Below are 26734 nucleotides of genomic sequence, written 5' to 3' on the forward strand. Positions count from 1 at the left end.
GACCATTTTAGTCAATGGCAATCCTCGGTATGCCAGAAATTACTGTCTATCTACAAGAATAAAAGGCAATACGAACACCAATTTTTTTAAATTACCCACAAATGATCACAGGCTACTTCATATTCATGCTGCTCCAAGGCTCGGGCCCACCACAGGCACCCAGCCCCACCTCCCCTCGGTGGACTCAGGGCGGACTCCTCGGTGGGATCTGTGCTGGGCAGGTGCCTCTTCAGGTGCTAAGAGCACACAAGCCCACAACAAGGGGCTCCGGCCACATGCACGGGGTGATAAATAACAAAAACCACCAAGGATGTTTTCCCATAGAGAACAAGATAAATCTACCCTGTCTACCTCATTTCCCTTTGAGACACTCTGCCTTATACAGGGCGATTTGGTGTGTTTAAAATTTAAAGCAAATGGAGTACAAGTGAAAGTGAAAACATATTCACGGATCAGCCACCAAAAATTTTCCTGTTGATGTGAAAATGAGGGAAGCAGAAAAAAATTCACAACAGCTCATAAACACTCTAAGGAGAAATAAATAAAAAGCAACCAGGCCAAGAATCTACCAAAGTACAACCAGAAAGTACATCGTGCTCTGCTGTCACTGGAACACGTATTCTTTTCTGATAAATTGGTCGATTTAGCAAAAGGGGTCCACGGTAAGACACGGTGAAGATGGTCAGCGGCAGTTAGCATAGCTATAACCTGCAGCTGCTGAACTTTAAAATGTTTTCTCTCTCAAGTTAACTGCTCTTTAGAGAGGTTTAATACATGACCGTTTCCAAACAAATGGGCCAAACCCGACAGAGAGCATATGCGCTGCTTGTGGAGCGGGTAGCCTCTGTGACCAGTGTGTGGGAAACGGGCTCTTAACGGCTGTGATTGTATTACTGAGGGCAATAGAGTAAAAACACCTGAAGGCAACAGATCACCAGAGACCCCAGGGCTTCCTGGCCGCCTCTTCCGTTTTCACCAACAAAACCCAGCTTCAGGCTTTACTTCATCCTGAAGCTTTTCTTTCTTTCCTTTCTTTTTTCTCTTGTAAATTTTTAAAGCTGTAAAATGACACAGAGCTCCTTGTGCCCAACACAGCCCCATGTGTCACATGTATCCCTAGAAACTCCACGCACAGCCCGTGTACGTGAGACCACAGCGCTTCAGACCAGGAGCCCCCCTGCCCCGTGCCCTCCACTCAGCCAGGGTTCTGCCCTGTGAGGCAGGCAGGCAAGTAAATTAAAACTGACGCTCCAAGTAGGCAGGCAGCATTTCCTCCTGCGGGAGGAAGAAACCCCACCCTGAAAACAAAAGAAAACCCCAGGAGAGCTGCCTGAACAGCAGAACCTCCAACCTCCTTATCTAAGGGTAACCTAAATACAGACATACCCCTCCTACTTACCTGTACATACAGGTATGTACGTGTTCACACTGCTCGATGTCCTTCCTGATCCAATCACACCACATAGCTCTGCAGTGGACACTGCCTATATAATCACCGTATGATAACTGATGACAGACCGACATTATAATGCAGTGATCCCAGTTCAGGCAAACAAAAGCGGTGGCCATTGAGGATCTGGTCTCAGACACGTACCTGCACCACTGAGAACCTGAACTTTTCCTGAACTGCACCAGATCCAAGAACACTACCAGTCATCAGAACAGCACCTGCCAGCTGCGAGGACCCCAGCCAAGCCCTCACTTCTTCCAAGCGCCAATGATAATTCTTGACAAACAGCTCATGGAGCTAACCGTTTTGCCTTTATAAGCCGCCCTCACTTTGCAGCTGAAAGAACACAGTTCAAGAGCTTGAATCTGTGTCTCCCAGGCTGCAGTCGTAACAAACGCCAAATAAACACGTTTTTATCTCCATCAAGTCTCCATTTCTAAAATTTTGGTTAACACAACTTTTAAAACATTCTATAAACAAATCACAGAAAACTTAAGTTATGGAATAACTTATGAAAATGTAGAGAGATTGGTTCAAGATGGCGGAGTAGAAGGACGTGCTCTCACTCCCGCTTGCGAGAACACCGGAATCACAACTAACTGCTGAACAACCATCGACAGGAAGACACTGGAACTCACCAGAAAAGACACCCACATCCAAATACAAAGGAGAGGCCACAATGAGACGGGAGGAGGGGCGCAATCACAGTAAAATCAAATCCCATAACTGCTGGGTGGGTGACTCACAAACTGGAGAACACTTAGACCACAGAAGTCCACCCACTGGATTGAAGGTTCTGAACCACACGTCAGGCTTCCAAACGTGGGGGTCCGGCAATGGGAGGAGGAATTCCGAGAGAATCAGACTTTGAAGGCTAGCGGGATTTGACTGCAGGACTTCGACAGGACTAGGGGAAACAGAGACTCTACTCTTGGAGGGCACACACAAAGCAGTGTGCAATTCGGGACCCAGTGGAAGGAGCAGTGACCCCATAGGAGACTGAACCAGACCTACCTGCTAGTGTTGGAGGGTCTCCTGCACAGGCAGGGGGTGGCTGTGGCTCACCGTGGGACACTGGCAGCAGAAGTTCTGGGAAGTACTCCCTGGCGTGAGCGCTCCCAGAGTCTGCCATTAGCCCCACCAAAGAGCCCGGGTAGGCTCCAGTGTTGAGTCACCTCAGGCCAAACAACCAACAGGGAGGGGACACAGCCCCATGCATCAACAGACAAGCCCAGTAAAGTTTTACTGAGCTCTGCCCACCAGAGCAACAGCCAGCTCTACCACCACCAGTCCCTCCCGTCAGGAAACTTGCACAAGCCTCTTAGATAGCCTCATCCACCAGAGGGCAGGCAGCAGAAGCAAGAACTACAATCCTGCAGCCTATGGAACAAAAACCCCACTCACAGAAAGATACAAAAGATGAAAAGGCACAGGGCTATGTACCAGATGAAGGAACAAGATAAAAACCCAGAAAAACAACTAAATGAAGTGGAGATAGGCAACCTTCCAGAAAAAGAATTCAGAATAATGATAGTGAAGATGATCCAGGACCGAAAAAGAATGGAGGCAAAGATAGAGAAGATGCAAGAAATGTTTAACAAAGATCTAGAAGAATTAAAGAACAAACAAACAGAGATGAACAATACAGTAACTGAAAAAGAAAATACACTAGAAGGAATCAATAGCAGAATAACTGAGGCAGAAGAACGGATAAGTGACCTGGAAGACAGAATGGTGGAATTCACTGCTGTGGAACAGAATAAAGAAAAAAGAGTGAAAGGAAATGAAGACAGCCTAAGAGAACTCTGGGACAACATTAAATGCAACAACACTTGCATTATAGGGGTCCCAGAAGGAGAAGAGAGAGAGAAAGGACCCGAGAAAATATTTGAAGAGATTATAGTTGAAAACTTCCCTAACATGGGAAAGGAAATAGCCACCCAAGTCCAGGAAGCACAGAGAGACCCAGGCAGGATAAACCAAAGGAGAAACACGCTGAGACACATAATAATCAAATTGGCAAAAATTAAAGACAAAGAAAACTTATTGAAAGCAGCAAGGGTAAAATGACAAATGACATACAAGGGAACTCCCATAGGGTTAACAGCTGATTTCTCAGCAGAAACTCTACAAGCCAGAAGGGAGTGGCATGATATACTTAAAGTGATGAAAGGGAAGAACATACAACCAAGATTACTCTACCCAGCTAGGATTTCATTCAGATTCGATGGAGAAATCAAAAGCTTTACAGACAAGCAAAAGCCAAGAGAATTCAGCACCACCAAACCAGCTCTACAACAAATGCTAAAGGAACTTCTCTAAGTGGGAAACACATGAGAAGAAAAGGACCTACGAAAACAAACCCAAAACAATTAAGAAAATAGTCACAGGAACATACATATCGATAATTACCTTAAACATGAATGGATTAAATGCTCCAACCAAAAGACACAGGCTTGCTGAATGGATACAAAAACAAGACTCATATATATGCTGTCTACAAGAGACCCACTTCAGACCTAGGGACACATACAGACTGAAAGTGAGGGGATGGAAAAAGATATTCCATGCAAATGGAAATCAAAAGAAAGCTGGAGTAGCTATACTCATATCAGAAAAAATAGACTTTAAGATAAAGAATGTTACAAGAGACAAGGAAGGAAGGACACTACATAATGATCAAGGGAACAATCCAAGAAGAAGATATAACAATTGTAAATATATATGCACCCAACATAAGAGCACCTCAATACATAAGGCAACTGCTAACAGCTCTAAAAGAGGAAATCGACAGTAACACAATAATAGTGGGGGACTTTAACACCTCACTTACACCAATGGACAGATCATCCAAATAGAAAATTAATAAGGAAACACAAGCTTTAAATGACACGATAGACCAGATAGATGTAATTGATATTTATAAGACATTCCATCCAAAAACAGCAGATTACACTTTCTTCTCAAGTACGCACGGAACATTCTCCAGGATAGATCACATCTTGGGTCATAAATCAAGCCTCAGTAAATTTAAGAAAATTGAAATCATATCAAGCATCTTTTCTGACCACAACACTATGAGATCAGAAATGAATTACAGGGAAAAAAACATAAAAGACACAGACACATGGAGGCTAAACAATACGTTACTAAATAACCAAGAGATCACTGAAGAAATCAAAGAGGAAATCAAAAAATACCTAAGGACAAATGACAATGAAAACACGACGATCCAAAACCTATGGGATGTGGCAAAAGCAGTTCTAAGCGGGAAGTTTATAGCTATACAAGCCTACCTCAAGAAACAAGAAAAATCTCAAATAAACAACCTAACCTTACACCTAAAGGAACTAGAGAAAGAAGAACAAACAAAACCCAAAATTAGCAGAAGGAAAGAAATCATAAAGATCAGAGCAGGAATAAATGAAATAGAAACAAAGAAAGCAATAGCAAGAATCAATAAAACTAAAAGCTGGTTCCTTGAGAAGATAAGGAAAATTGATAAACCATTAGGCCGACTCATCAAGAAAAAGAGGGAGAGGACTCAAATCAATAAAATTAGAAATGAAAAAGGAGAAGTTACAATAGACACCTCAGAAATGCAAAGCATTCTAAGAGATTACTACAAGCAACTCTATGCAAATAAAATGGACAACCTGGAAGAAATGGACAAATTCTTAGAAAGGTATCACCTTCCAAGACTGAACCAGGAAGAAACAGAAAATATGAACAGACCAATCACAAGTAATGAAATTGAAACTGTGATTAAAAATCTTCCAACAAACAAAAGTCCAGGACCAGATGGCTTCACAGGTGAATTCTATCAAACATTTAGAGAACAGCTAACACCCATCCTTCTCAAACTCTTCCAAAAAACTGCAGAGGAAGGAACACTCCCAAACTCATTCTATGAGGCCACCATCACCCTGATACCAAAACCAGACAAAGATACTACAAAAAAAGAAAATTATAGACCAATATCACTGATGAATATAGATGCAAAAATCCTCAACAAAATACTAGCAAACAGAATCCAACAGCACGTTAAAAGGATCATACACCATGATCAAGTGGGATTCATACCAGGGATGCAAGGATTCTACAATATATGCAAATCAATCAATGTGATACACCATATTAACAAGTTGAAGAATAAAAACCATATGATCATCTCAATAGATGCAGAAAAAGCTTTTGACAAAACTCAACACCCATTTATGATAAAAACTCTCCAGAAAGTGGGCATAGAGGGAACCTACCTCAACATAATAAAGGCCATATATGACAAACCCACAGCAAATATCATTCTCAATGGTGAAAAACTGAAAGCATTTCCTCTAAGATCAGGAACAAGACAAGGATGTCAACTCTCACCACTATTATTCAACATAGCTTTGGAAGTCCTAGCCATGGCAATCAGAGAAGAAAAAGAAATAAAAGGAATACAAATTGGAAAAGAAGAAGTAAAACTGTCACTGTTTGCAGATGACATGATACCATACACAGAGAATCCTAAAGATGACACCAGAAAACTACTAGACCTAATCAATGAATTTGGTAAATTTGCAGGATACAAAATTAATGCACAGAAATCTCTTGCATTCCTATATACTAATAATGAAAAATCTGAAAGAGAAATTAAGGAAACACTCCCATTTACCACTGCAACAAAAAGAATAAAATACCTAGGAATAAACCTACCTAAGACAAAAGACCTGTATGCAGAAAACTATAAGACACTGAGGAAAGAAATTAAAGATGATACAAACAGATGGAGAGATACACCATGTTCTTGGATTGGAAGAATCAATATTGTGAAAATGACTATACTACCCAAAGCAATCTACAGATTCAATGCAATCCCTATCAAATTACCAACAGCATTTTTTACAGAACTAGAACAAAAAATCTTAAAATCTGTATGGAGACACAAAAGACCCTGAATAGCCAAAGCAATCTTGAGGGAAAAAAAAGGAGCTGGAGGAATCAGACTCCCTGACTTCAGACTATACTACGAAGCTACAGTAATCAAGTCAATATGGTACTGGCACAAAAACAGAAATATAGATCAATGGAACAAGATAGAAAGCCCAGAGATAAACCCACGCACCTATGGTCAACTAATCTATGACAAAGGAGGCAAGGATATACAATGGAGAAAAGGCAGTCTCTTCAATAAGTGGTGCTGGGAAAACTGGACAGCTACATGTAAAAGAATGAAATTAGAACACTCCCTAACACCATACACAAAAATAAACTCAAAATGGATTAGATAGCTAAATGTAAGACGGGGCACTATAAAACTCTTAGAGGAAAACATAGGAAGAACACTCTTTGACATAAACTAGAGCAAGATCTTTTTTGATCCACCTCCTACAGTAATGGAAATAAAAACAAAACTAAACAAATGGGACCTAATGAAACTTCAAAGCTTTTGCACAGCAAAGGAAACCATAAACAAGACGAAAAGACAGCCCTCAGAATGGGAGAAAGTATTTGCAAATGAATCAAGGGACAAAGGATTAATCTCCAAAATATATAAATAGCTCATGCAGCTCAACATTAAAGAAGCAAACAACCCAATCCAAAAAATGGGCAGAAGACCTAAACAGACATTTCTCCAAAGAAGACATAAAGATGGCCAAGAAGCACATGAAAAGCTGCTCAACATCACTGATTATTAGAGAAATGCAAATCAAAACTACAGTGAGGTATCACCTCATACCAGTTAGAATGGGCATCGTCAGAAAATCTACAAACAACAAATGCTGCAAAGAGTGTGGAGAAAAGGGAACCCTCTTGTACTGTTGGTGGGAATGTAAATTGATACAGCCACTATGGAGAACAGTGTGGAGGTTCCTTAAAAAAACTAAAAACAGTATTACCATATGACCCAGCAATCCCACTACTGGGCATATACACTGAGAAAACCATAATTCAAAAAGACACATGCCCCCTAGTGTTCACGGCAGCACTGTTTACAACAGCCAGGACATGGAAGCAACCTAAGTGTCCATCGACAAATGAATGGATAAAGAAGATGTGGCACATGTATACAATGGAATATTACTCAGCCATAAAAAGGAACGAAATTGAGTCAGGTGTAGAGACGTGGATGGATCTAGAGACTGCCATACAGAGTGAAGTAAGCCAGAAAGAGAAAAATAAATATCGTATATTAATGCATATATATGTAACCTAGAAAAATGGTACAGATGAACTGGTTTACAGGGCAGAAATTGAGACACAGAAGTAGAGAACAAACATACAGACACCAGGGGGGAGAGCGGCGGGGGAGTGGTGGTGGGATGAATGGGAGATTGGTATTGACATGTATACACTGATGTGTATAAAATGGATGACTACTGGTAACTGACTACACTGCTGAACTGAATGAATAAGCATTTTCAGAACTCTAATGGAAAACTGATGAATTCATAAAAGTCCTAACAAAAGATCAAGATAAAAAAAATTAATTACATGGGACTGAGTGAACTGATGAGGATGATTATAATTTTTGTTACTTTCTGTTTGAATACAAAAAAAAAAATCCCACAAGGACTGAGAGGCAAAAAATATACAAATCAATTTTCACTGCAAAGTAAAGGAGCTGCGGGCTTCCCTGGTGGCGCAGTGGTTGACAGTCTGCCTGCCAATGCAGGAGACACGGGTTCGTGCCCCGGTCTGGGAAGATCCCACGTGCCGCGGAGCGGCTGGGCCCGTGAGCCATGGCCGCTGAGCCTGCGCGTCCGGAGCCTGTGCTCCGCAACGGGAGAGGCCACAGCGGTGAGAGGCCCGCGTACCACAAAAAAAAAAAAAAAAAAAGTAAAGGAGCTGTTACAGTGGAGGATTCCTGGACTGAATATTAATATTAGGACACAGTGTGAGTGTGTTTCGTGTTTGGTAATTGCAATCATTGTTGCTTTTGTTGTGGTCATCCAGTTACAATGCTTGGTGTCAGTTTATTTGTCTCTTGTAAAAATAAAATACAGTATGTGTGTGTGAAAAAAAATAAAATGAATGACTACTAAGAACCTGCTGTATAAAAAAATAAATAAAACAAAATTCAAAAATTCAAAAAAACGTAAAAAAGGAAAGAAAATGTAAGGGACCGGTGTATAAGATGACAGCGGTCAGGAAGTTTGTGAGCTTAAAAATAAGTGGAGGGCAACCAGGGCACTAACTTCCTAATCCATATTATTAACATTATAAAAGTGGATGATAGAAAAAAAAATGGAATAGGAGGGAAGGTACGAAGAAATGCGTGCAAACTAAATTCCTCGTCTTTTAGCGGGAATCCACAGACAAGCGGAACGACTACAGTTCACAGTTAGTGAGTTAATAACACCATTCTAAGCACTTTTATTTGTAGAACCTCATCCAATCCTACTAGTACTGTCCCTATTTATTCGCTGGGAAATAGACACGTCGGTAACTTTCCCACGGTCGCACGCGCAGCCAGAATTCCAGTCCCGGCCCTGGTGCGACCTCCGCCCGCGAGCAGGTGGACGGTCCCGGCGGGGACGGGTCTCCCCGCGCGGCGTTCACACTCACCTTCCCGGGCTCCATCGCCGCGCGCAGGACCGGGCGGCCACGCTGCCCTCAGCAGGGCCAGGCCCCGGGAGGAGACGCCCCGGCACCCACACCCTTGGCCGGGCCGGCGTCCGGCCTCCTAGCAACCGGCAGGCTGGATAGCCGAGCGCCAAGCGACCGGCGTGCCCCGCGGCCGCCTCCAGCGCGCCTGCGCCTCCCCGCCTCCTGGCAACTGGTAGGAGGTGCAGCGGAGCGCCGAGCAACCGCCGGACCGGCATGCCCCGCGGCGCGCCTGCGCCTCCCCGCCTTCTAGCAACAGACAGGCGGGGCAGCAGAGCGCCGAGCGACCGCCGGCCCGGCATGCCACGCGGCTGCCCCCAGCGCGCCTGCGCTTCCCCGCCTCCTAGCAACCGAAAGGCGGGGCCGCAGAGCGCTGAGCGACCGCCATCCTGTGACTCCCGGGAGGCCCAAAGGAAGCAGGGGGAGGTGCAGAAGGAGGCTGAGCGCTGCGGGGACTCTCGTCGGGTGGGATGTGTGTTTCCGGGGCGGGGAAGAAGCCGGGCTGAGCCCGCCGGCTGCCGGCAGGACCGGAGCTGCAGCAGGGAAACAGGCAAACCCGCCTTTCGAAGCGGGAGCGGAGGGAGCTTTCCTTCTGCGGAGGCTCTCGATCCTCGAGTTACTTTGCCTGTGGTTGTTTCGTAGGACACACTCTGCAGGATTGGTAGGAATCATCACAAAGTATCTGAAAAAGTAATTGTTGAAAGACGCAGTTTTTATACAAATCAAGAGACGACAGGACTGAAATACTAAGACACATGGTCTGCATCTCACATTTATTTTACCACAACTATTTTCTTTAAAGCTTAAAATAAAAGCCAGCCTTAAACCTGCAAGGCTGGAGAGGTGTGGGTCCCACGCCCGTGTTGCACGTTATAAATGACATTTAGCCCTGATTCTGCAAACTGTTTCGCGTCTGTTTAGCCTGCAAATGTTACTTAGAAAAGATTCCACTTACCGTTTTCACACGAGAGAGAGAGAAGGCTCTCAAATCGTGTGCTAAGGAGCACATCGGTGAGCGTGTTATTAGGGGTCTGTGCTTTTGATGTCATGGTTTTTCTGTAGACATACTATATTTCAGACGTTGTGTTTTTGAGTCACATACTATTACGGTTTATGGATCAATCTACATAAAAGCCATTTACTCAGCTCCTTGCCTTAGAGAAGTTAATAACAGATCTAATCGTCCTTTTATATTTAATTGTGCTCCGGTTTTGGAGTTTCCACTACTACCTTTTTCATTTTCACTCAGCAGGGCTTAGGAAGAACCAAACAGGAAAGGACGGTAGGAAAGGTAATTTCAGTGATAGCTATGATTTATTTAGGAACTGCTCCAAAGGAGGCACCAAACTGAAACCTTCCCCTTGGTAATTCATTTAATTCTCATAGCGTCCCTGTGAGATAGGCATGTTACTGTTTTTCAGATGAGGAGACTGAGGGCCAGAAAGATTAATTCAGTTGCCTAAACTCAGAAAGCTAGGGTGGTGGATGGTCTGACGCCAAAGTCCATTCTCTTAACCACTGGGTCACTCTCTGTCAGCTGAGAAAACAGCTCATATTGGGAAAGCTTCAGACTGTTGACTGTAATGACAAAGTCATCAGACACAGTATTAGATTAAGTCACGGACACGCACATTGCATGAATGAGCTGGGCTTGGCCCTGGAACCCTCAGAACCCTTCTTCCCCTCCCGAGTGCAGTCAAAACTCCTGTCAAGATGTGTCTTGAGTCTCTTTCTCATTTTTTTCCACTCCAGCCCCACCAATCCATCCTCCGTTGCAGGCAGCAATCCAACAGGTGACTCACCTCACCCCCTGCTTCTGTCTCCACCTGGCTCTCACTCGGTTGCACTCTTTTGTCACCAAACAGAATGATTTAGGGTTCCCCAAATGCACCATATTCACAGGGCTATCTCCTCTCTCTCACCATCCCCACAATATTTGCCGAAAAAATGTCAGTAGAGGAAGTTAAAACAATCTTTCTCTCCTTGGACTTCTTAAAACAATTATTTTCTAAGTAACTTATTTGCCAATCACATTTTATCTTGTGGTGTTTTTTCTATCATCTTTCTTCAATAGATGACTCACAAGTTATTTGATGACATGGGGACTGTTAGAGTGCTGGAGACATAAATAAAACACTGCCTGGACCTCTAGTCGCTCATAATCGCCAGGAGCGAGAAATATGCAAACAATTATTAAATAATGTGAAAGTGTAAGAGCTACTCATAAAATGCAGTGCATGAGGAAGTGGCAAAATGTGCCTGGAGGAAAGGAATGAGGATGGGAAGGGCCTCATTTCAGGTGGAACTTGAAGCACAAAAAACCCAGGCAGAGACCTGCAGAGAACATCTTAGGGGAAAAGAAATATAGGTGCAAGTGCAGAGGAAGGGAGAGGTTTGGAGAGTTTAGGAAATGTAATAATTGTATCTGTAACAGTGCTGTCCAGTAGAAATATAATACGGGCCACAGGGGTTATTATAAATTATCTAGTAGCCACATCTTAAGAAGTGAAAGGGGCTTCCCTGGGGGCACAGTGGTTAAGAGTCCGCCTGCCAATGCAGGTGACACGGGTTCCAGCCCTGGTCTGGGAAGATCCCACATGCCGCGGAGCAACTAAGCCCGTGCACCACAACTACTGAGCCTGCGCTCTAGAGCCCGCGAGCCACAACTACTGAACCCGCATGCCTAGAGCCCGTGTTCCACAACAAAAGCCACCGCAATGAGAAGCCCACGCGCCACAACAAAGAGGAGCCCCCGCTCGACACTATAGAAAGCCCGCACGCAGCAACGAAGACCCAACGCAGCCAAAAATAAAAATTAATTAATTTAAAATAATAATTAAAAAAGTGAAAAACACAGATGAAATCAAATTTAACAAAATATTTAACCAAATATATACAAAATATTATCATTTTGTCATATAAAATATATTTACAATATTGAGTTGTTTTATACTTTTTTAATACTGGCCTCGAAATCCGTTGTGTATTTTGTACTGACAGCACACTTCAGTTCAAACTGGCCCCGTTTCCTGGGCTCACAGCCCCACGTGGCCAGTGGCTTCCACACTGGGCAGTGCAGGTCAGAGCACAGGGTGTGTGAGTGGAGCGGGATGGCAGGAGACAAGGCTGGAAAGGGGGACTGGGCCAGTTTGTCAAGGGCCCTGGAAGGCTCAACGTAAATACTGAAAGTGTTAGGCTGGGCAGTGATAAGTCATTAACGTGGGAAGAGAATGCTGTGGCTGAAGGGTGGGTGGGTGGAGAACTCCAGGAGCCCAGAGACTAGGTGGCGGCTTGGTGGCCTTTGGGCTCTGTTCAGCCTCGTGGCCTTGGTGCAGGCTGCTTCTCTGCCCGGATCCCTGCAGCTTTACCCCCTGCTCACGCCAGAGCCTCCTCTGCTTCACCTGTGTCTGATTCGCTTGTCACAGTCTCCCATATCCTCTTCCGTGTAATTTAAAAATGTATGTCTGGGCTTCCCTGGTGGCGCAGTGGTTGAGAGTCTGCCTGCCGGTGCAGAGGACACGGGTTCGTGTCCCGGTCCGGGAAGATCCCACATGCCACGGAGCATCTGGGCCCGTGAGCCATGGCCACTGAGCCTGCGCGTCCGGAGCCTGTGCTCCACAACGGGAGAGGCCACAACAGTGAGAGGCCCGCGTACCGGAAAAAAAAAAAATGTATGTCCAACTCTTTCACTAGACTATAAACCAGTACAGTTGCAGGTTGTGATAGAAACAAAAGCGCTTTTTTTTCACACTAATAAGTAACTTTATTACAAAAGTCGCATCACGATAGTGTCACTGTAGTGTGTGGATATGAAACCTACCTGCCATGTTAACTAAGGGCTGGTGAGAAGTCACTAGCAGCGTGTTTTACAGCCTGCAGTAAAAGTGGGAATTACAGGATACCTACTCTGTAGGGATTGTGAGGATTGAAGGAGTAATTCTGTAGAATAGTGAGCATTTTGTGTCTGGCGCAAACTGAACCGTCAGTAAAAGTTGTTATTAACACTTTTATTATTGTTGTTCTTATAGGTTATCGCCTAACCTACAAGCATTTAGAGATGAAAATGGGTGGGATACCAAAATTATAGGCTTCCTTTGTAAATTCACAAATTATCCACTACCATATGAAACCATAATTGGAGCACATTTTGGAATTTCAGAGGGCCCATCAACACCCCTTTCTTCTCTTAACCCACAGAGACTGTAGTGGCAGAACCCTAAATGCCCCTCGAGTCCGTGGCCCACTCTCCTTGAGACTGTGATGATCTCACGCCTGAGGCTAGCTTACTAATCAGCTAAGTCAGAAAGGAGATTGTCCTTCGTGGGCCTGACACCAACAGAGGTGATGCTTCAGAGAGACGCTCCTGCCGTCCTGGGAGAAGCAGCAAACGGCCGCATCAGGAGGGGTCATGTGGAGGGAGCCGAGGGGGACCCCTGACTGTCAACCCCCAGAAATCAGGACCTGAGTCCTACAGCTGCAATGAACTTGGGAGAGGATCTCAGGTGAGAGTCTCCAAGAAGACCACAGCTCAGCCAACGCTTGACTGGCCTTTCTAGGCCTGAGCAGAAGGGCCCAGCCAGGCCGCGCAAGTATCATCTTCATTATCGGTAAACACCGAAATAGGGCTTGTGACTCAGTACTCGGCTCCAGTTGGGGACTCTAATAGGTACCGCCTAATTCAGACTCCTCCACGAACATCAGGGCTCCCCTCACAGGCACAGAGCTGCTTCGGGGCTCCCGAGGCCTGAGCTGTACTCAGTAGATAAGTTTCATCATGGAGACAAGCCTAGACAGGATTAACTCACTGCCACAGAAGGCTTCCCACAGGTGGAGACATACAAACCAGGTTTTGAAAGATGCATAGGAGTTTTGCATAAGGACAGAGGAGAAGGATAGTTCAGACACAGAGAACAGCAGTGCAGGTGCAAAGGCACAGAGAGAGTAGACAGAGTGGTTTGGGGAGAGTGAGAAGCAGTGAGACCGTGCAGGGCACAGACCCTGGTGGGGGGGGGGCGTGTGAGGTGAGACGCAGGGTCAGAGCTCTGCTTGTTCTGCAATGGATCTATTTTTTAATTATTATTATATTTAATTTAGTTGGCTGAGTTCGGTCTTAGTTGTGGCACGTGGGATCTTCGTTGCAGCGTGCAGGATCTTTAGTCGCGGCATGCAAACCCTTTAGTTGCAGCATGTGGGTTCAAGTTCCCTAACCAGGGATCGAACCTGGGCTCCCTTCTTTTGGGAGCGTGGAGTCTTAGCCACTGGACCACCAGGGAAGTCCCTGCAGAGGATCTTTAATTTCACAGCAGAAGCAAAACAAACAGTTCATAAGCAGGGAAGAGATTCAATCAAATCTGCATTTTATATTGGCCATTTGATAGAAATAGGGACTTTAAAAAATAATTTTCCAAATAATTTCAAATTTAGAGAAAATATTTGAGTACAAAAGTCTCCATCACCCAGATCATACAGCATGTGCTTCCACTTGCCTGTCCCTGTCTCACACTTATCATCTATCTACACACACACTTAGCCATCATCACTGGTCTTTCTCTGAGTCATCTGACAAAAAGCTTCAGATATGATTACTCATCACCCTGAAATACTCCAGTGCCTGTTTCCCCAAAGCAAGGACAGCCCCTGCTCCACAACCCTCCTAGTCCAGAAGTAAAGATTGATTCAACTCTGCTGTCTAATGCACAGGCTGCCCCCCAAGTATTTCTTTTCCTTTGTGGCCCAGATCCCACTCGGGAACATACATTGCATGTAGTTGTGCCTCTTCAGTTTCCTGCGATCTGGGATAATTACAGTTCCTCAGTAAGAAAACAGGGGGCCCCCCAAAAAAATAAAAAATTTAAAAAATTAAAAAAAAAAGAAAACAGGGGCCTCTAACACTTCACCTGTCCAGTGAGCCCCCAGGCCACACCTGGATCAAGCTTTCTGGCAGAGATGCCCAGACATGCTGCTCTACTCCTCTCAGCTCGTGAAGTCAGGATGCAAAATCCCAACGTGTCCCTAGCTCGCTGGCAATATGTAGCTGGGTCACACCTGCCGGCTTTTCCCTTTGGGATTGACGAGTACCTAGTAGCAGGTATTAAAACCTCCACCTACCATCCCTAGCCTCCACTGATAACTCACTCCAGCCCTACGATGACTGCTAAATGGCGATTTTCTGCTTCCGTCACTCCGATGATTTATTTCGCGTGCATTCCTCACTTGCTCGTTCACCTACATCGGTATGGACTCGTGGGTTCCTGTTTTATTCACTGGGTTGTAATCTGCCAACATCATCCTTGATTTTGCTGCTCAAATTACCCCAGATTTAATCAGTGGGCACCCCTCCCGTCGTCTCCTATGTCCTTTGGCATCATGTGATTCTTTGAAGTTTTTCTTACTTTCTGGCACAACAAAATATTTCAGGCTTATCTTGTACTTACACTGCTCCAGCCCTGAAGTCAACTGTTTCTCAGAAGATCCCTGGCTCCTTTTGCTGCAGAATGGTATTTAGAAGTGAGATCTGGAAACTACATGTACGTCTACCTGTACACTTACATCAAAACACACGAGTTCATACTCCCTCCAACTCCAATCCAACACCTCAGGGCTCTTTCCACCTCCCCCTTTGCATGCTTATGAGATCTCCAACAGCAAGAAGCCTGAATTGCATTATCCTGGATAATGCATTATCCTTGCACTATCCAGTGTATATGTCTATTTGCCAGTATAACCAGGCTGACTGGTCACCAGTACTAGGCCTAACACTGTCTCCTCCGTGCTGGGGAGCAAAGGTCTCTAGGGAGCTTTTAAAGAGGGCAAGATTAAAGAGATACCAATCAATTAAGAAAATGTTGTAGTAATCTGGGCAAGCAAGCAAGGACCAAGCTTTTCCTGATTCCTCTAGTTGCACAGCAAAGGGACACACTCAGGTGGCTCAGGTAAAGAATGTGTGATTGTGTCACCAAAGAAGCATCTGAGAAAAAGGAACAGGAGTCTTGATGAGTCTGGGAAAAATGAGACTCGTTGGTAGTGCCAACTAAACATTGTCGCTCGCCATCTGCCTCTACAAAGATGGGGTCACCAGCCACTGCAGCCGCTGGCCTTCCACACCCCCTGAAAGGAGTTCAGGGCAGAGATCAGGAATGAGGCCCTTTGTGCTCTGCAAAAACTGGCAGAACAGGTCTTCAGATAGTTAGATATTTTCGTGAGACCATGTTATGAGCCCAATTTCTTGCATATTCTCATAGCTAGAAAAGCACTAAAATCATTTACAGAGACATCTGCTCCTCGTGATGAGCAGCCACATTCTGCCAAAATGTGTGCTCGATTGCGTGTACCTCCTTCACCAAAATCACACATATACTGAACAACCCTCCGTCCCCACCCTGGCCTGCTGTTTGGAGCAGTTCCTCAGAACAATCTGAGAGGCTGTCTCCTGGGCTGTGGTCCTCATTTTGCCCCCAATAAAACTTAACTCACAACTCTCACTTTGTGCATTTTTTTCAGTTGACAGTAGCATAAAAGGAAGGGAGGCAGACTGTGCCCCTCCCCTCTGCACTGAAGCCCAGGTAGAGGTGCTGGGGAAGGAACTAGGACAGGGAGAGGGGAAGAGGTGGACGAAGGGTTGATAAGGCCCAGTGCTAGGCAGGAGGGGATCTAAAACAAAGCAGAACGGATTGAACTTAAACTGAAGGCAGCATTTTTCTCTGAAACTAGAAAGGAGGAGCGCAGAGGCTGAACCTTTACAGTTCTGCACTGGAACACTCACAGTGATGCTCCTCTTTCCTCTGAGAAAGCAGTGCCTTTCACTGGAGAATTGTCTGCAGAGAAGGTAAGGAAAGAGGTAACATGAAGAGGTCACAGGAGATTGAGGTAGAGAGTAAAATGTTAGCAAAAGCCTAAGAACAAGGCCGGGCCTGCCATTAGACTCAGCAAAGAATGAGATGGGTTCTGCCTTGCTGGGAAGTGGCCAGAAGTTCAGTGGGGTCACAAAGGCAGCAGAGGCTGGAGGCTGATTGGTGCACAGCATGGGCCTGTCTCTTCAGTGTATTTTACATCCCTAGACCGCCCAGGTCAAACGCTTTATCACAGACATGCAGGATTTCTTGTGTGGCTCATGTTCACCCAACTCTTTATCTGTAGGATGTGATTCTACAGCTTTTTAGAGGAAAGACTGCAAGACAGAAAGGGTCATGCTCCTTCCTGTGTTAACAAGGCAGCTACTTGTTTTGAGGTTGTAACTTGGTCTTGAGTGAAAGGTGGCATTAGAGCTTTAAGCTGTTGCGTAGGAAAAGGGGTAAGACTCACCATTTTACATATTTGCAACTCACATAATGTAACTTGGGGGAAGGAAAACCATTCCTTTCCTTGCTTGTGGTTTAGTGCCCTTGCCCAAAGTTGAGTGTTCTAGCCCCTGGAGCAATGTTTATGAGATTATATATTTATATATATATATCTCCATAGACACACACACATATATGCATACATAATTACATACAGACTCACAGATGAGGTGAGGGGAGGTATCCTTTATTCATTCAGTACCTGCTGTGCCAGGCACTGTGCTAGCGTGAAGATATGATGATACACATAATACAGTTCTTGCCCTCATAGACTTCAAGCCTAGTTGAATGATGAATGAGACTCTGGCAAAGTTACCAATGCACGCAGATGCTTGCCTTCCCACTGCCCCCAAAGTTCATGGGAGCAGCAGGTCTCACTGCGTCTAACAGGGCTGTGACTGCAGTTCTCTTCAGCTGGTGATCCTCTTCATCTTTCAGCCTTTCACTCTCCTGTCTGCACGGCAAGATGGTCTGTGGGATATCACTGTTTTGTCCTGAAAATGGCAGTCTTTGCCCCTGCAACTACTGCACAGTTATCGTTATTCCAGAATCCCTACAATATGGCAGGGAAGGGCCCATGTGACACGAACACATCCACCAAGAACTTAAAAACATGTAAGCTGCTACATTTCTCTCCAGTAGTCCCTGCCCCTCCTAAAGATGATCACGCAAGGCTCCCAGTAACAAAGATTTGAAGAGCAAGAGAGGGGAAAAAACTAGCCCTATTGTTACAAACTGAATTAAAATATCCTTGGAACTCATTTAATATGCTTAAAAAACTTCCTCTGCAACTGTTTGGCTTTAAGGAGACTACAAAATAAATATAATTACCCTGATTGAGTTTTGTGGAAAGCAAAGCGATCAAGAGCTGTCTGTGCTTCTAGAAGCGATTCAGAAATCGCGGGCAGGATGTCAGCGCCCGCAGCAGAAGCTCTCGGGCACGGACAGCATCCTGCTTAGTGAGCGGGCGCTGGGTCCCCGCTGTCCCGCCGGGCGAGGACAGTTCCTGTCCCACGCGCACACAGGGGCCTATCCCGCACGCTCCTCACGCCTCCGGGACCGCTGAGAGAGTTCCATCAGTAAAACGTCTGCACGCTGGGGGCTCTCACCACAGCCGGGGACACACAGAACTACTCGGATTTTCTAACAGCTTGGAAGTGCCTTTAACAGTGACACCCTAAAACTTGGCAAGTGTAGCGCAAACTCAGGAGCGTGTACTTCTTCCACAGCAGCCCTGCACGAACCGCGACCCAGGTGACGGGGCGAGCTCAACCCTCACCGCCCGCGGGTCCAGCCCCAGGAGCCGACCCTCACCAGCCACAGAGCCCACCCCTTCCAGACTCACACCCTGCGGCCAGTGAGTTCCGCTCCTTGACGTCCACGCACGCCCCGCCCACATTCGCCTTATGGGCGCCCCGCCCCGCGTGTGGACGCCCACGCAGGACCCGCCCCCCTCGCCTCATCGGCGCTCCGCCCGCCCGCGCGATGACGCCACAAGGCCCCGCCCCACCCGCCTCAGGGGCTCTCAGCCAGGCCTGTGGGGTGACACCCACGCCGGCCTCGCCCACCCTGTGGCAGTGGCGCCCCGCCCGCCCGCGCGATGACGCCACACACCAGTCCCGCGCAACAGCCTTCGCGGGGCTCCCGGGTCCTGTGGGATGACGTCCCACGCTGGCCACGTCCACCCAACGTTAGGCCGCGCCCAGGCCCGGGGCCACACCCGACCGCCGCAGTAGAAGCCCCCGACCCCTCGCCGCCGCCGCACCGCCCGGCGTGCTGACGTCGCACGGCGCCGCGGGCTGAAGCGCGGGCGGGCGGGCAGGGCGGCTGCGCTGTCCACTCAGAGGGGCGCTGGCGGGCAGGCTGAGGCGCGTCGGCCCGGAGCCAACCGGATCGCTGCGCGGCGGGGCGATGAGCGGCGCCCGGGCCCCGGGCCCCGAGGCCGGCGCCGCCGGGGCCGAACCCCCCGGCGCGGCGCTGAGCGTGGACGTGGCGGGGCTGCTGGTGCAGCTGGCGCGCAGCTTCGCGCTGCTGCTGCCGGTGTACGCGCTGGGCTACCTGGGCCTCAGCTTCAGCTGGGTGCTGCTGGCGCTCGGGCTGCTCGTGTGGTGCCGCAGGAGCCGCGGCCTCAAGGCCACCCGTCTGTGCCGCGCGCTGGCGCTGCTGGAGGACGAGGAGCGCGCCGTGCGCCTGGGGGTGCGCGCCTGCGACCTGCCGGCCTGGGTGAGTGGGCGCAGCAGACCGCGACACGCCCCCGGCCCTTACCTTCCTGTCCGCCACGGCCCCGCAGGGTCCGGCGTCCCCGCCCGCCCCAAGTCCTCCCGGGTCTGGGGTCCGCTCACGCCCCAGCCCACCCGCCCACGTTGGGGCGTCCTGACCAGGGGCGGCACGTACGCCTGGGTGGGCGCCGGCGTCGGGCCTGGGCCTGTGTACCTTGCGGGGCCTCGCCGCTGTCGCCGGGCCCAGCCTCCCGACCGCTCTCGGCCCGCGAACCCCTTTGGGTTGGCGCCTTCCCTCCGCCGCGCGGGTCCCGAGCAGGGCCGCACAGGTGAGGCGCTGTCTGCGCTGTCTTGCTTTGGCCACGTCGTCACGCCTCGCTGTGCGGTGCCGTGACTCCCGCCTGCGGAATGTGAGCTCGCGGCCGCCGGGTGCCCTGCGCGGGCCTGGACGCCACTCCCTGCCCCCTGCGGAAACGGCGGCCAGCGGTGTGGGGAGAAGGGCGGTTTCCTCCTTGCCTGCGAAGTCTCAGCCGTTCTTGGTGGTTTCTGGCACAGTTGAGGAGCAGTGGGGGTCCCCCAGAAGATTTGCTGGTACGATGATTGGAGGTGTGTTCCGGTTCTTTGGAAGTAACGTTATAAGCTGAGTAACTTTTATGTAGGGTGAACTCGAATCCCAGGTGAATTTGGGGGTGGGTGGGGCAGGCGTGGTATTGATCGTTTGTGCCCCAAGCGGTTCTCTGCATATTTTACTTAGGCAGCGTGGAAACTAACGGAGTTGGTTCCCTCGTTCTTTCTTAACCGTGAGTAGGTGCCAGAGTTTCAGACGGTAGGAAACAGTGCTTGTTTTAAGATAAATGATGCTGCTGTTAGGCTTGATGTAAACTTCTCGGGAAGATGGCCAGCCAGTGAGTTTCAAAAGGGTCGTTTTCTCTTAGAGGAGAAAAGGGCTCGCAGTACGATCCCTGTTTCCAATCAGAAGACGCTTGTGAAGCAGGGCATGGAGTGCATGACACAAGGCAAACAGGTTGCAAAGCAGGAGTGCCCACGGCCAGGAGGAACTCAATGGCTACTGCCTTGTGGTGACAAGTTGCAATTGCAGTAAGAACCTCACAGTCAGGGACTTGGGAAATTTAAAATTCCGTCAATACGTGGTGGACGTGTGGCACAGGGCTACTTGGAGCAATCACAGTAACCAGCGTGGTGTAGCTTTTTGCCAGAAGCAGGAAAGAGGAGGGTGGTGTAGAAAACGGGAACTCAGTAACAGAGGTGCGAAAAGCCAAGAGCAGAGGTGCACTTTGGAAACGCAGAAGGACTTTAAAGTGGTGTCTGGTATCTTGTGTCACACCGAATTAAGTGATTCCAGAAGGTAGCTAAAAACAGAGTAGGGGCATTACCAAAACAGCAGGCATAATCAGGGCAGAAATTCACAGAAACTGGGGGTGCTGACATTCATAGACGCTTGGTTATGGAGCAGTTGGCTAACATCAAATTTGCTTGTAAAAGCTGTGAAATGCACCCTATTTTCACATAATGAATTAACAAGTATCGTTGTTACCATATTGAAGGACAGGGCAAATTATTATTTTTAGCAGAAGAAAAGGGTGATTAGCCAAAGCTTCCTTCCTTGGGTTTCTTCTCGGTGTGACTTAAACTCATGAACTGTGGTGTTCATGTTGTACAGTAAAGAATTTATGTTTTTTCCAAAATTTTTTACTTGTTCATTCCAAATTTGTATTTGTGCTCATGTCACACACAGATGTATACTTAAACATGCCTGTATTGCTTAGAAAACTACTGTGAGGATTCACATGAAACTTGACGGTGATCATATCCAAGAAAAGCACTAGGAATCTGGGGTTTGAGGCAGATTTTTTAATACTTTTTTTTAATTGTAATACCCATGTGTTGTTTTCATGACAAAACCAGTGAATTACACTGTCTAGAAGTGGACCTGCTGTTCTGCTGTAGCCAGGGAGTCCGTGCGTAAGAAGAGTTAAGTTTTCTGTATCAGTAGTTCTTTGATTTTTACGGTACATACTTAGGTTCTTGGGGTTCAGAACTTTGGGCTGATGTTTTGCTTTGAACAACATATGTTTGTATGGATTTCATAGTGTGTCATTGACAGCTGTGATTCACAGCAGGGTAGAAGCAGAGCAAAACTAATGTGGGGCTCACTTCCTAACCTCCCTTTTGAATACGTTCACTGACAATTTTTCTTCTGTTTATTTAGTAAAGTAAAAATTTATACTGGCTGTAAAATGAGATGATTAACAAATATGAATACTTGGAGAAAAAATACATATACTGTTTCAAATTAAGGCTATTAGGATATGAAAAATGGCTCTCAACGTGATAATTCTGTAAGACCTTGATCCTACAGCTTTAATGTATACCACATTACTATTCATTCTTTACTTTTTTTTTCCCCCCGTTTAACAGGGAAAAGGCCTGCAGGTTGGAGTTGGTAGATTGAGGACTGGCCTTTTCGTTGTATCAGTGGTCTCCCCTTGTTAATTGGGCCCTGTAAAATTAGACTGTGGTTGAAGAATATTGTTGAAGAGCTTTTATAGACGTGAGTAGGGGTGATTGCCCACTGCTAGTTTTGTTTATTTGAAAAATTAGAACTTGGTGTGAAGTTTGTCCTTTTCGTGCTTTCACTACTGCCAATAAATGCTGATTCCATGGCTGCAAATAAGTAGAGACCCAAACCTGTCATAAATGACAACTGGTCTTTTATTCCTCTAATACTTTGATGATTGAGATTTAAAGCATAGTGAACTTCTGTGTTCTGTTTTTGTTATTATGCACCAGCTTTTCTTTAGGGAGAGCTTTCTTCCCATGGTTCTTCTGGTAAGTTCAGGAGAATTTAACTCTAGCCAAAATTTAATATGTATAGGCTAAGAACCAAATGGACAAAAGAAAAGAATACACTTTGGTCTCATGTAAAGGAAGGGCAAGTACTTTTATTCTCAGTGTTAATCATTGACTTATAGTTTAAAAAATTTTTGTGAACACTTGTAACAGACTTGTAGCTAAATCGGGATCCACAGTTTAGCTATTTTAAACTGTGGTTGCAACTTTAGCATCTAGATCCTAGAGCAGTTATGTGCTTTGAGAAGATGTTAGATCCTCTTCAGAGCTGTGAAGGGGATATGGATAATCTTTGGGTTTCTTGTTTATGTGCACACTACTGCTGTTTTTCAAAGAGAAAAAGGACAGTCACCCTCAACATCGCTGTTATGCTGTCTAAATGCTTCATGAAGTTAGAGCAGAAGGCCCCATCGTTGCTGGACACAAAGCAGTAACTATTTGTTTTTTAGTTTAAGCTAAAAACTGGATTTAAATTTAGGATATTTGCATCCATCAGGTTGTGTGCTCTGGTTTTTCTGCATCAGATGAATATTAGCCTCACTTTACATTCAAGATGGGAGCTAGGACTGAACTATATATAATTTAAGTAGATACAGGAATTGAAAATATATGTAGTATATTTATGTTAAATTATATTAAGTTAATACATGTTGTGTTAAATCATATTAAATATGTTTATAAAACATAGACCTTGATCCTGTGAAGAACCGATGATGAACAGCTGACTCATGAGTTACTGTTCTCCTTAGGCCTGGTGGACCTCTTTCCTATTTTCTCTGTGGGTTTTCATGATTTCTACATTGGTTGCAACATTTAACCTTGAATGATACCACAGACATTGTGAATAGATTAAAAACCATTGAATTGTACACTTTAAATGAGTGAATTGTATGGTATCTGAATTATATCTCAGTGCTGTTAAAAAAAATTATAAACATTGAATTTCTCTTAAAAATAAAGAAGTGAAACAGGTGAACAGTTATAGTACAAAGTAAGCCATACAAGCCTCCTTGCTTATGGAATTCCAGCTAAAACTGATATAATTTTTAAAAATTATTGTTCCAATATAAATTTGGAGACATTTACATTTTAAAGAATATTTAATGAAAGTGGAGGGCTTGTGAATGAAAACAGTTAACTAAGTAAGTGTTTTTACCTTAAACCTAATGTTACTTTACGCATTGATACTACCTTAGCTAAACAAACAGAAATTGTGCTTCAGAGATATACATAGCCTAAATGTGTGTTTTTTGTGTGAGTTATTCTAAACTCTTACTTTAATTCAAGTACTGATATGTAATTACGATGTGCGTTTGGGAAGTTTAACCTATAAATTGGTTTGTTTTCTACAAATGTATCCTATCATAGCATTATTTTATTTATTTATTTATTTATTTATTTTTGCGGTACGTGGGCCTCTCACTGTTGTGGCCTCTCCCGTTGCGGAGCACAGGCTCCGGACGCGCAGGCTCAGCGGCCATGGCTCACGGGCCCAGCCGCTCTGCGGCATGTGGGATCTTCCCGGACCGGGGCACGAACCCATGTCCCCTGCATCGGCAGGCGGACTCTCAACCACTGCGCCACCAGGGAAGCCCTTTATTTATTTTTTTTAAAGGCCCAGTTTTAAAAAAAAATTTAAATTTTTATTTACTTATTTATTTAATTGGCTGCACCACTCGGCACGCAGGATCTTGGTTCCCTGACCAGGGATCGAACCTGTGTTCCCTGCAGTGGAAGCTTGGAGTCCTAACCACTGGACTGCCAGGGAATTCCCCATACATTTTAGAATGTACTATTTGTAGTCTCCTGCATTTTGTTATGTTTTGTTAAATCATTACCTTTTTTGGTGTCCATGACAATGCTGCCTCAGATGAATTTTCCTTCCCCATTTAAAGATCTGAGGACCCACTATCTACAGAAGTGTTAGAGATCACCTTGCCTTCATGTGTGTACTTCCCGATAGATACGAGGTGGGGTGCGATGGCCGAAGAGTGCCCTGGTGGGTCAGAAGGTGGTCAGTGGTGGGGGCGTGCATATAGGCACGCTAAAGGACATTGAAGAATAAGTGGAAACAGCAAGATAAAAAAGTGCAGGATTGGGAAATCAGGCATCTCAGGGGATGAAAGCATCAGAGCCCAGTAGGACAGCAACATGGGTACCTGGGCCCTGCCGTCGGGGGGGAGCTGTAAGGAAGGTGAGGAACTGTCAGCTGGGCCCAGGGGTGAGGAGTAGAGCTGCTCAGACGGAGGCCTGGCCACCTCTCAGGGCAACACTCGCATTTCTCAGGGAGACGTGGCGTGTTTGGACATGGGAGGAGGGGGACATCGTGATGTACTCAGAACCAATTTGTGAAGTCAGAAGGTGGAAGCTCCTGTGCAGTGCCGATTACTGCTGGATTGTCCTGCTCTACACCCTTGAAGTCGCTGGAGACGCCTGTCCACCTCCCCCAGATAGACTTTTATTTTACTCTGAAGGGTCTTCCTGTGCCATAAACACTGCGTCATCCCCTGCTCTTTTGAAACTGGGTGGGCATAGTTCTTACATAAACAGTGTCAGTAGTTGTGTTGCATGGAACCTTTTTTCCATTTAACATGTTTTATTCACAAGTTTTCTCATGGTCTTTTGCCCTCTCAGTGTTTTTTCTTTCTTAATTTATTTTTCCCTTAAGTGTTAAAAAAAAGTCCTGTAAGTTTTTTAAAGAAAACCATCTATTTTGGTGAATTTTTCCTAGAGTAGATCACATTTTAAGGAACAAGCCCAGCTTAAGTGCAGGGATCAAAAATGAGCTTTCATTGATTCATCTATTCACTCAGCCAGTATTTATTGGACCTTTCCTGTGTTCCAGGTACTGTACTAGGTGATGAGTTAGACAAGGCCTCAAACTCAAAAATTTACTAGCTGGTGATTACACACATCTAGGGATAATCCTAGTTTTAGTCATAGTATGCACTGGTAGTTTTTTTCTTTTTTTTAAATAAAAATAATACATATGCATTTTTGTTAAATCCAAAAAAAGTATATAAAAACATTATTCATAATTCCAAACCACCCATCATAGTAGTTGGTAAAAACTATAACAACTTTGAATGGAATTGTTAGTGTGTATTCATCTATTTGTACTGATAAACCATACTAAAAATCATTTGTTCAGAAAAATATGGTTTAGCGTTTAAAAGTTTTCTGGACTCTTAACTACATGTGGAAAAAGAAAGGCAGACCTTTATTAGGTCTTTCACTTGGTGAAATGGTATGTTCATTTTTTAAAAAGACTATGCCTTTTAGAGCATTTTGTACATTTATTGAAGTAATAGCTCAACTCTTCAAATCAGTGTATTTTAAAAGATTTTACTGATGAAGATTAAAACTTTTCTCTAGGGTTTGTAGATCTAGCTGTGCGTATAAGTTCAGTTTTATGCTATCCTGTCTCCTATTTTGTGAAAGGCAGTCTTATGATTAGTCATAGTGGACGCCTCTGAGACCTGTAGTTCAATATCTGGTGTCTTTTTTTTTTTTAATTAATTAATTAATTTATTTTTGGCTGCATTGGGACTTTGTTGCTGTGCGCGGGCTTCTCATTGTGGTGGCTTCTCTTGTTGCGGGGCACGGGCTCTAGGCGCCCGGGCTTCAGTAGTTGTGGCACGTGGGCTCAGTAGTTGTGGCTTGCGGGCTCTAGAGCTCAGGCTCAGTAGTTGTGGCGCACGGGCTTAGTAGCTCCGCGGCATGTGGGATCTTCCCAGGCCAGGGCTTGCACCCGTGTCCCTTGCATTGGCAGGCAGATTCTATTTTTTTTCAAGATTTTCAGTTTTATTTTTTTCTCAAAAGCCTAGTCATATTTTTTTAAGACATTTAATCTGTGAATAGAAAACCCTGAATCTTAAAAAAGCTAAGGGTTTGGGTTTTTTCTTTTTTAATCTTTTTAACATCTTTATTGGAGTATAATTGCTTAACAATGCTGTGTTAGTTTCTGCTTTACAACAAAATGAATCAGTTATATATATACATATGTTCCCATATCTCTTCCCTCTTGCATCTCCCTCCCTCCCACCCTCCCTATCACACCCCTCCAGGGGGTCACAAAGCACCAAGCTGATCTCCCTGTGCTATGCGGCTGCTTCCCACTAGCTATCTACCTTACGATTGGTAGTGTATATATGTCCATGCCTCTCTCTCGCTTTGTCACAGCTTACCCTTCCTCCTCCCCATATCCTCAAGTCCATTCTCTAGTAGGTCTGTGTCTTTATTCCTGCCTTACCCCTAGGTTCTTC

The 26734-nt window shown here is 45.6% G+C and overlaps 2 protein-coding genes across 5 annotated transcripts in view; one reads left to right on the forward strand and one right to left on the reverse strand.

The window, feature by feature from the left end:
* Window positions 1-9112, reverse strand: part of DYNC2I1 (dynein 2 intermediate chain 1) — a 55254-nt gene extending 46142 nt beyond the window's left edge. For both annotated transcript variants that reach the window (XM_022576243.3, XM_022576234.3), the window contains exon 1: window positions 9005-9112. In XM_022576243.3, the coding sequence (XP_022431951.2) occupies window positions 9005-9019 (15 nt within the window). In that variant the 5' untranslated portion in view covers window positions 9020-9112. The remainder of the gene's footprint in view (window positions 1-9004) is intronic.
* Window positions 9113-19039: 9927 nt separating this feature from the next.
* ESYT2 (extended synaptotagmin 2) overlaps window positions 19040-26734 on the forward strand; it is a 77228-nt gene continuing 69533 nt past the window's right edge. For all 3 annotated transcript variants that reach the window (XM_089917105.1, XM_022576288.3, XM_022576293.3), the window contains exon 1: window positions 19040-19602. In XM_089917105.1, coding sequence (XP_089773231.1) covers window positions 19291-19602 — 312 coding nt within the window. In that variant the 5' untranslated portion in view covers window positions 19040-19290. The remainder of the gene's footprint in view (window positions 19603-26734) is intronic.

The sequence above is a fragment of the Delphinapterus leucas genome, chromosome 9, assembly GCF_059928025.1.
Source record: "Delphinapterus leucas isolate spDelLeu-1000000601 "Yukka" chromosome 9, BTC_Dleu_Yukka2, whole genome shotgun sequence".
In the NCBI taxonomy this organism is placed as follows: domain Eukaryota; kingdom Metazoa; phylum Chordata; class Mammalia; order Artiodactyla; family Monodontidae; genus Delphinapterus; species Delphinapterus leucas.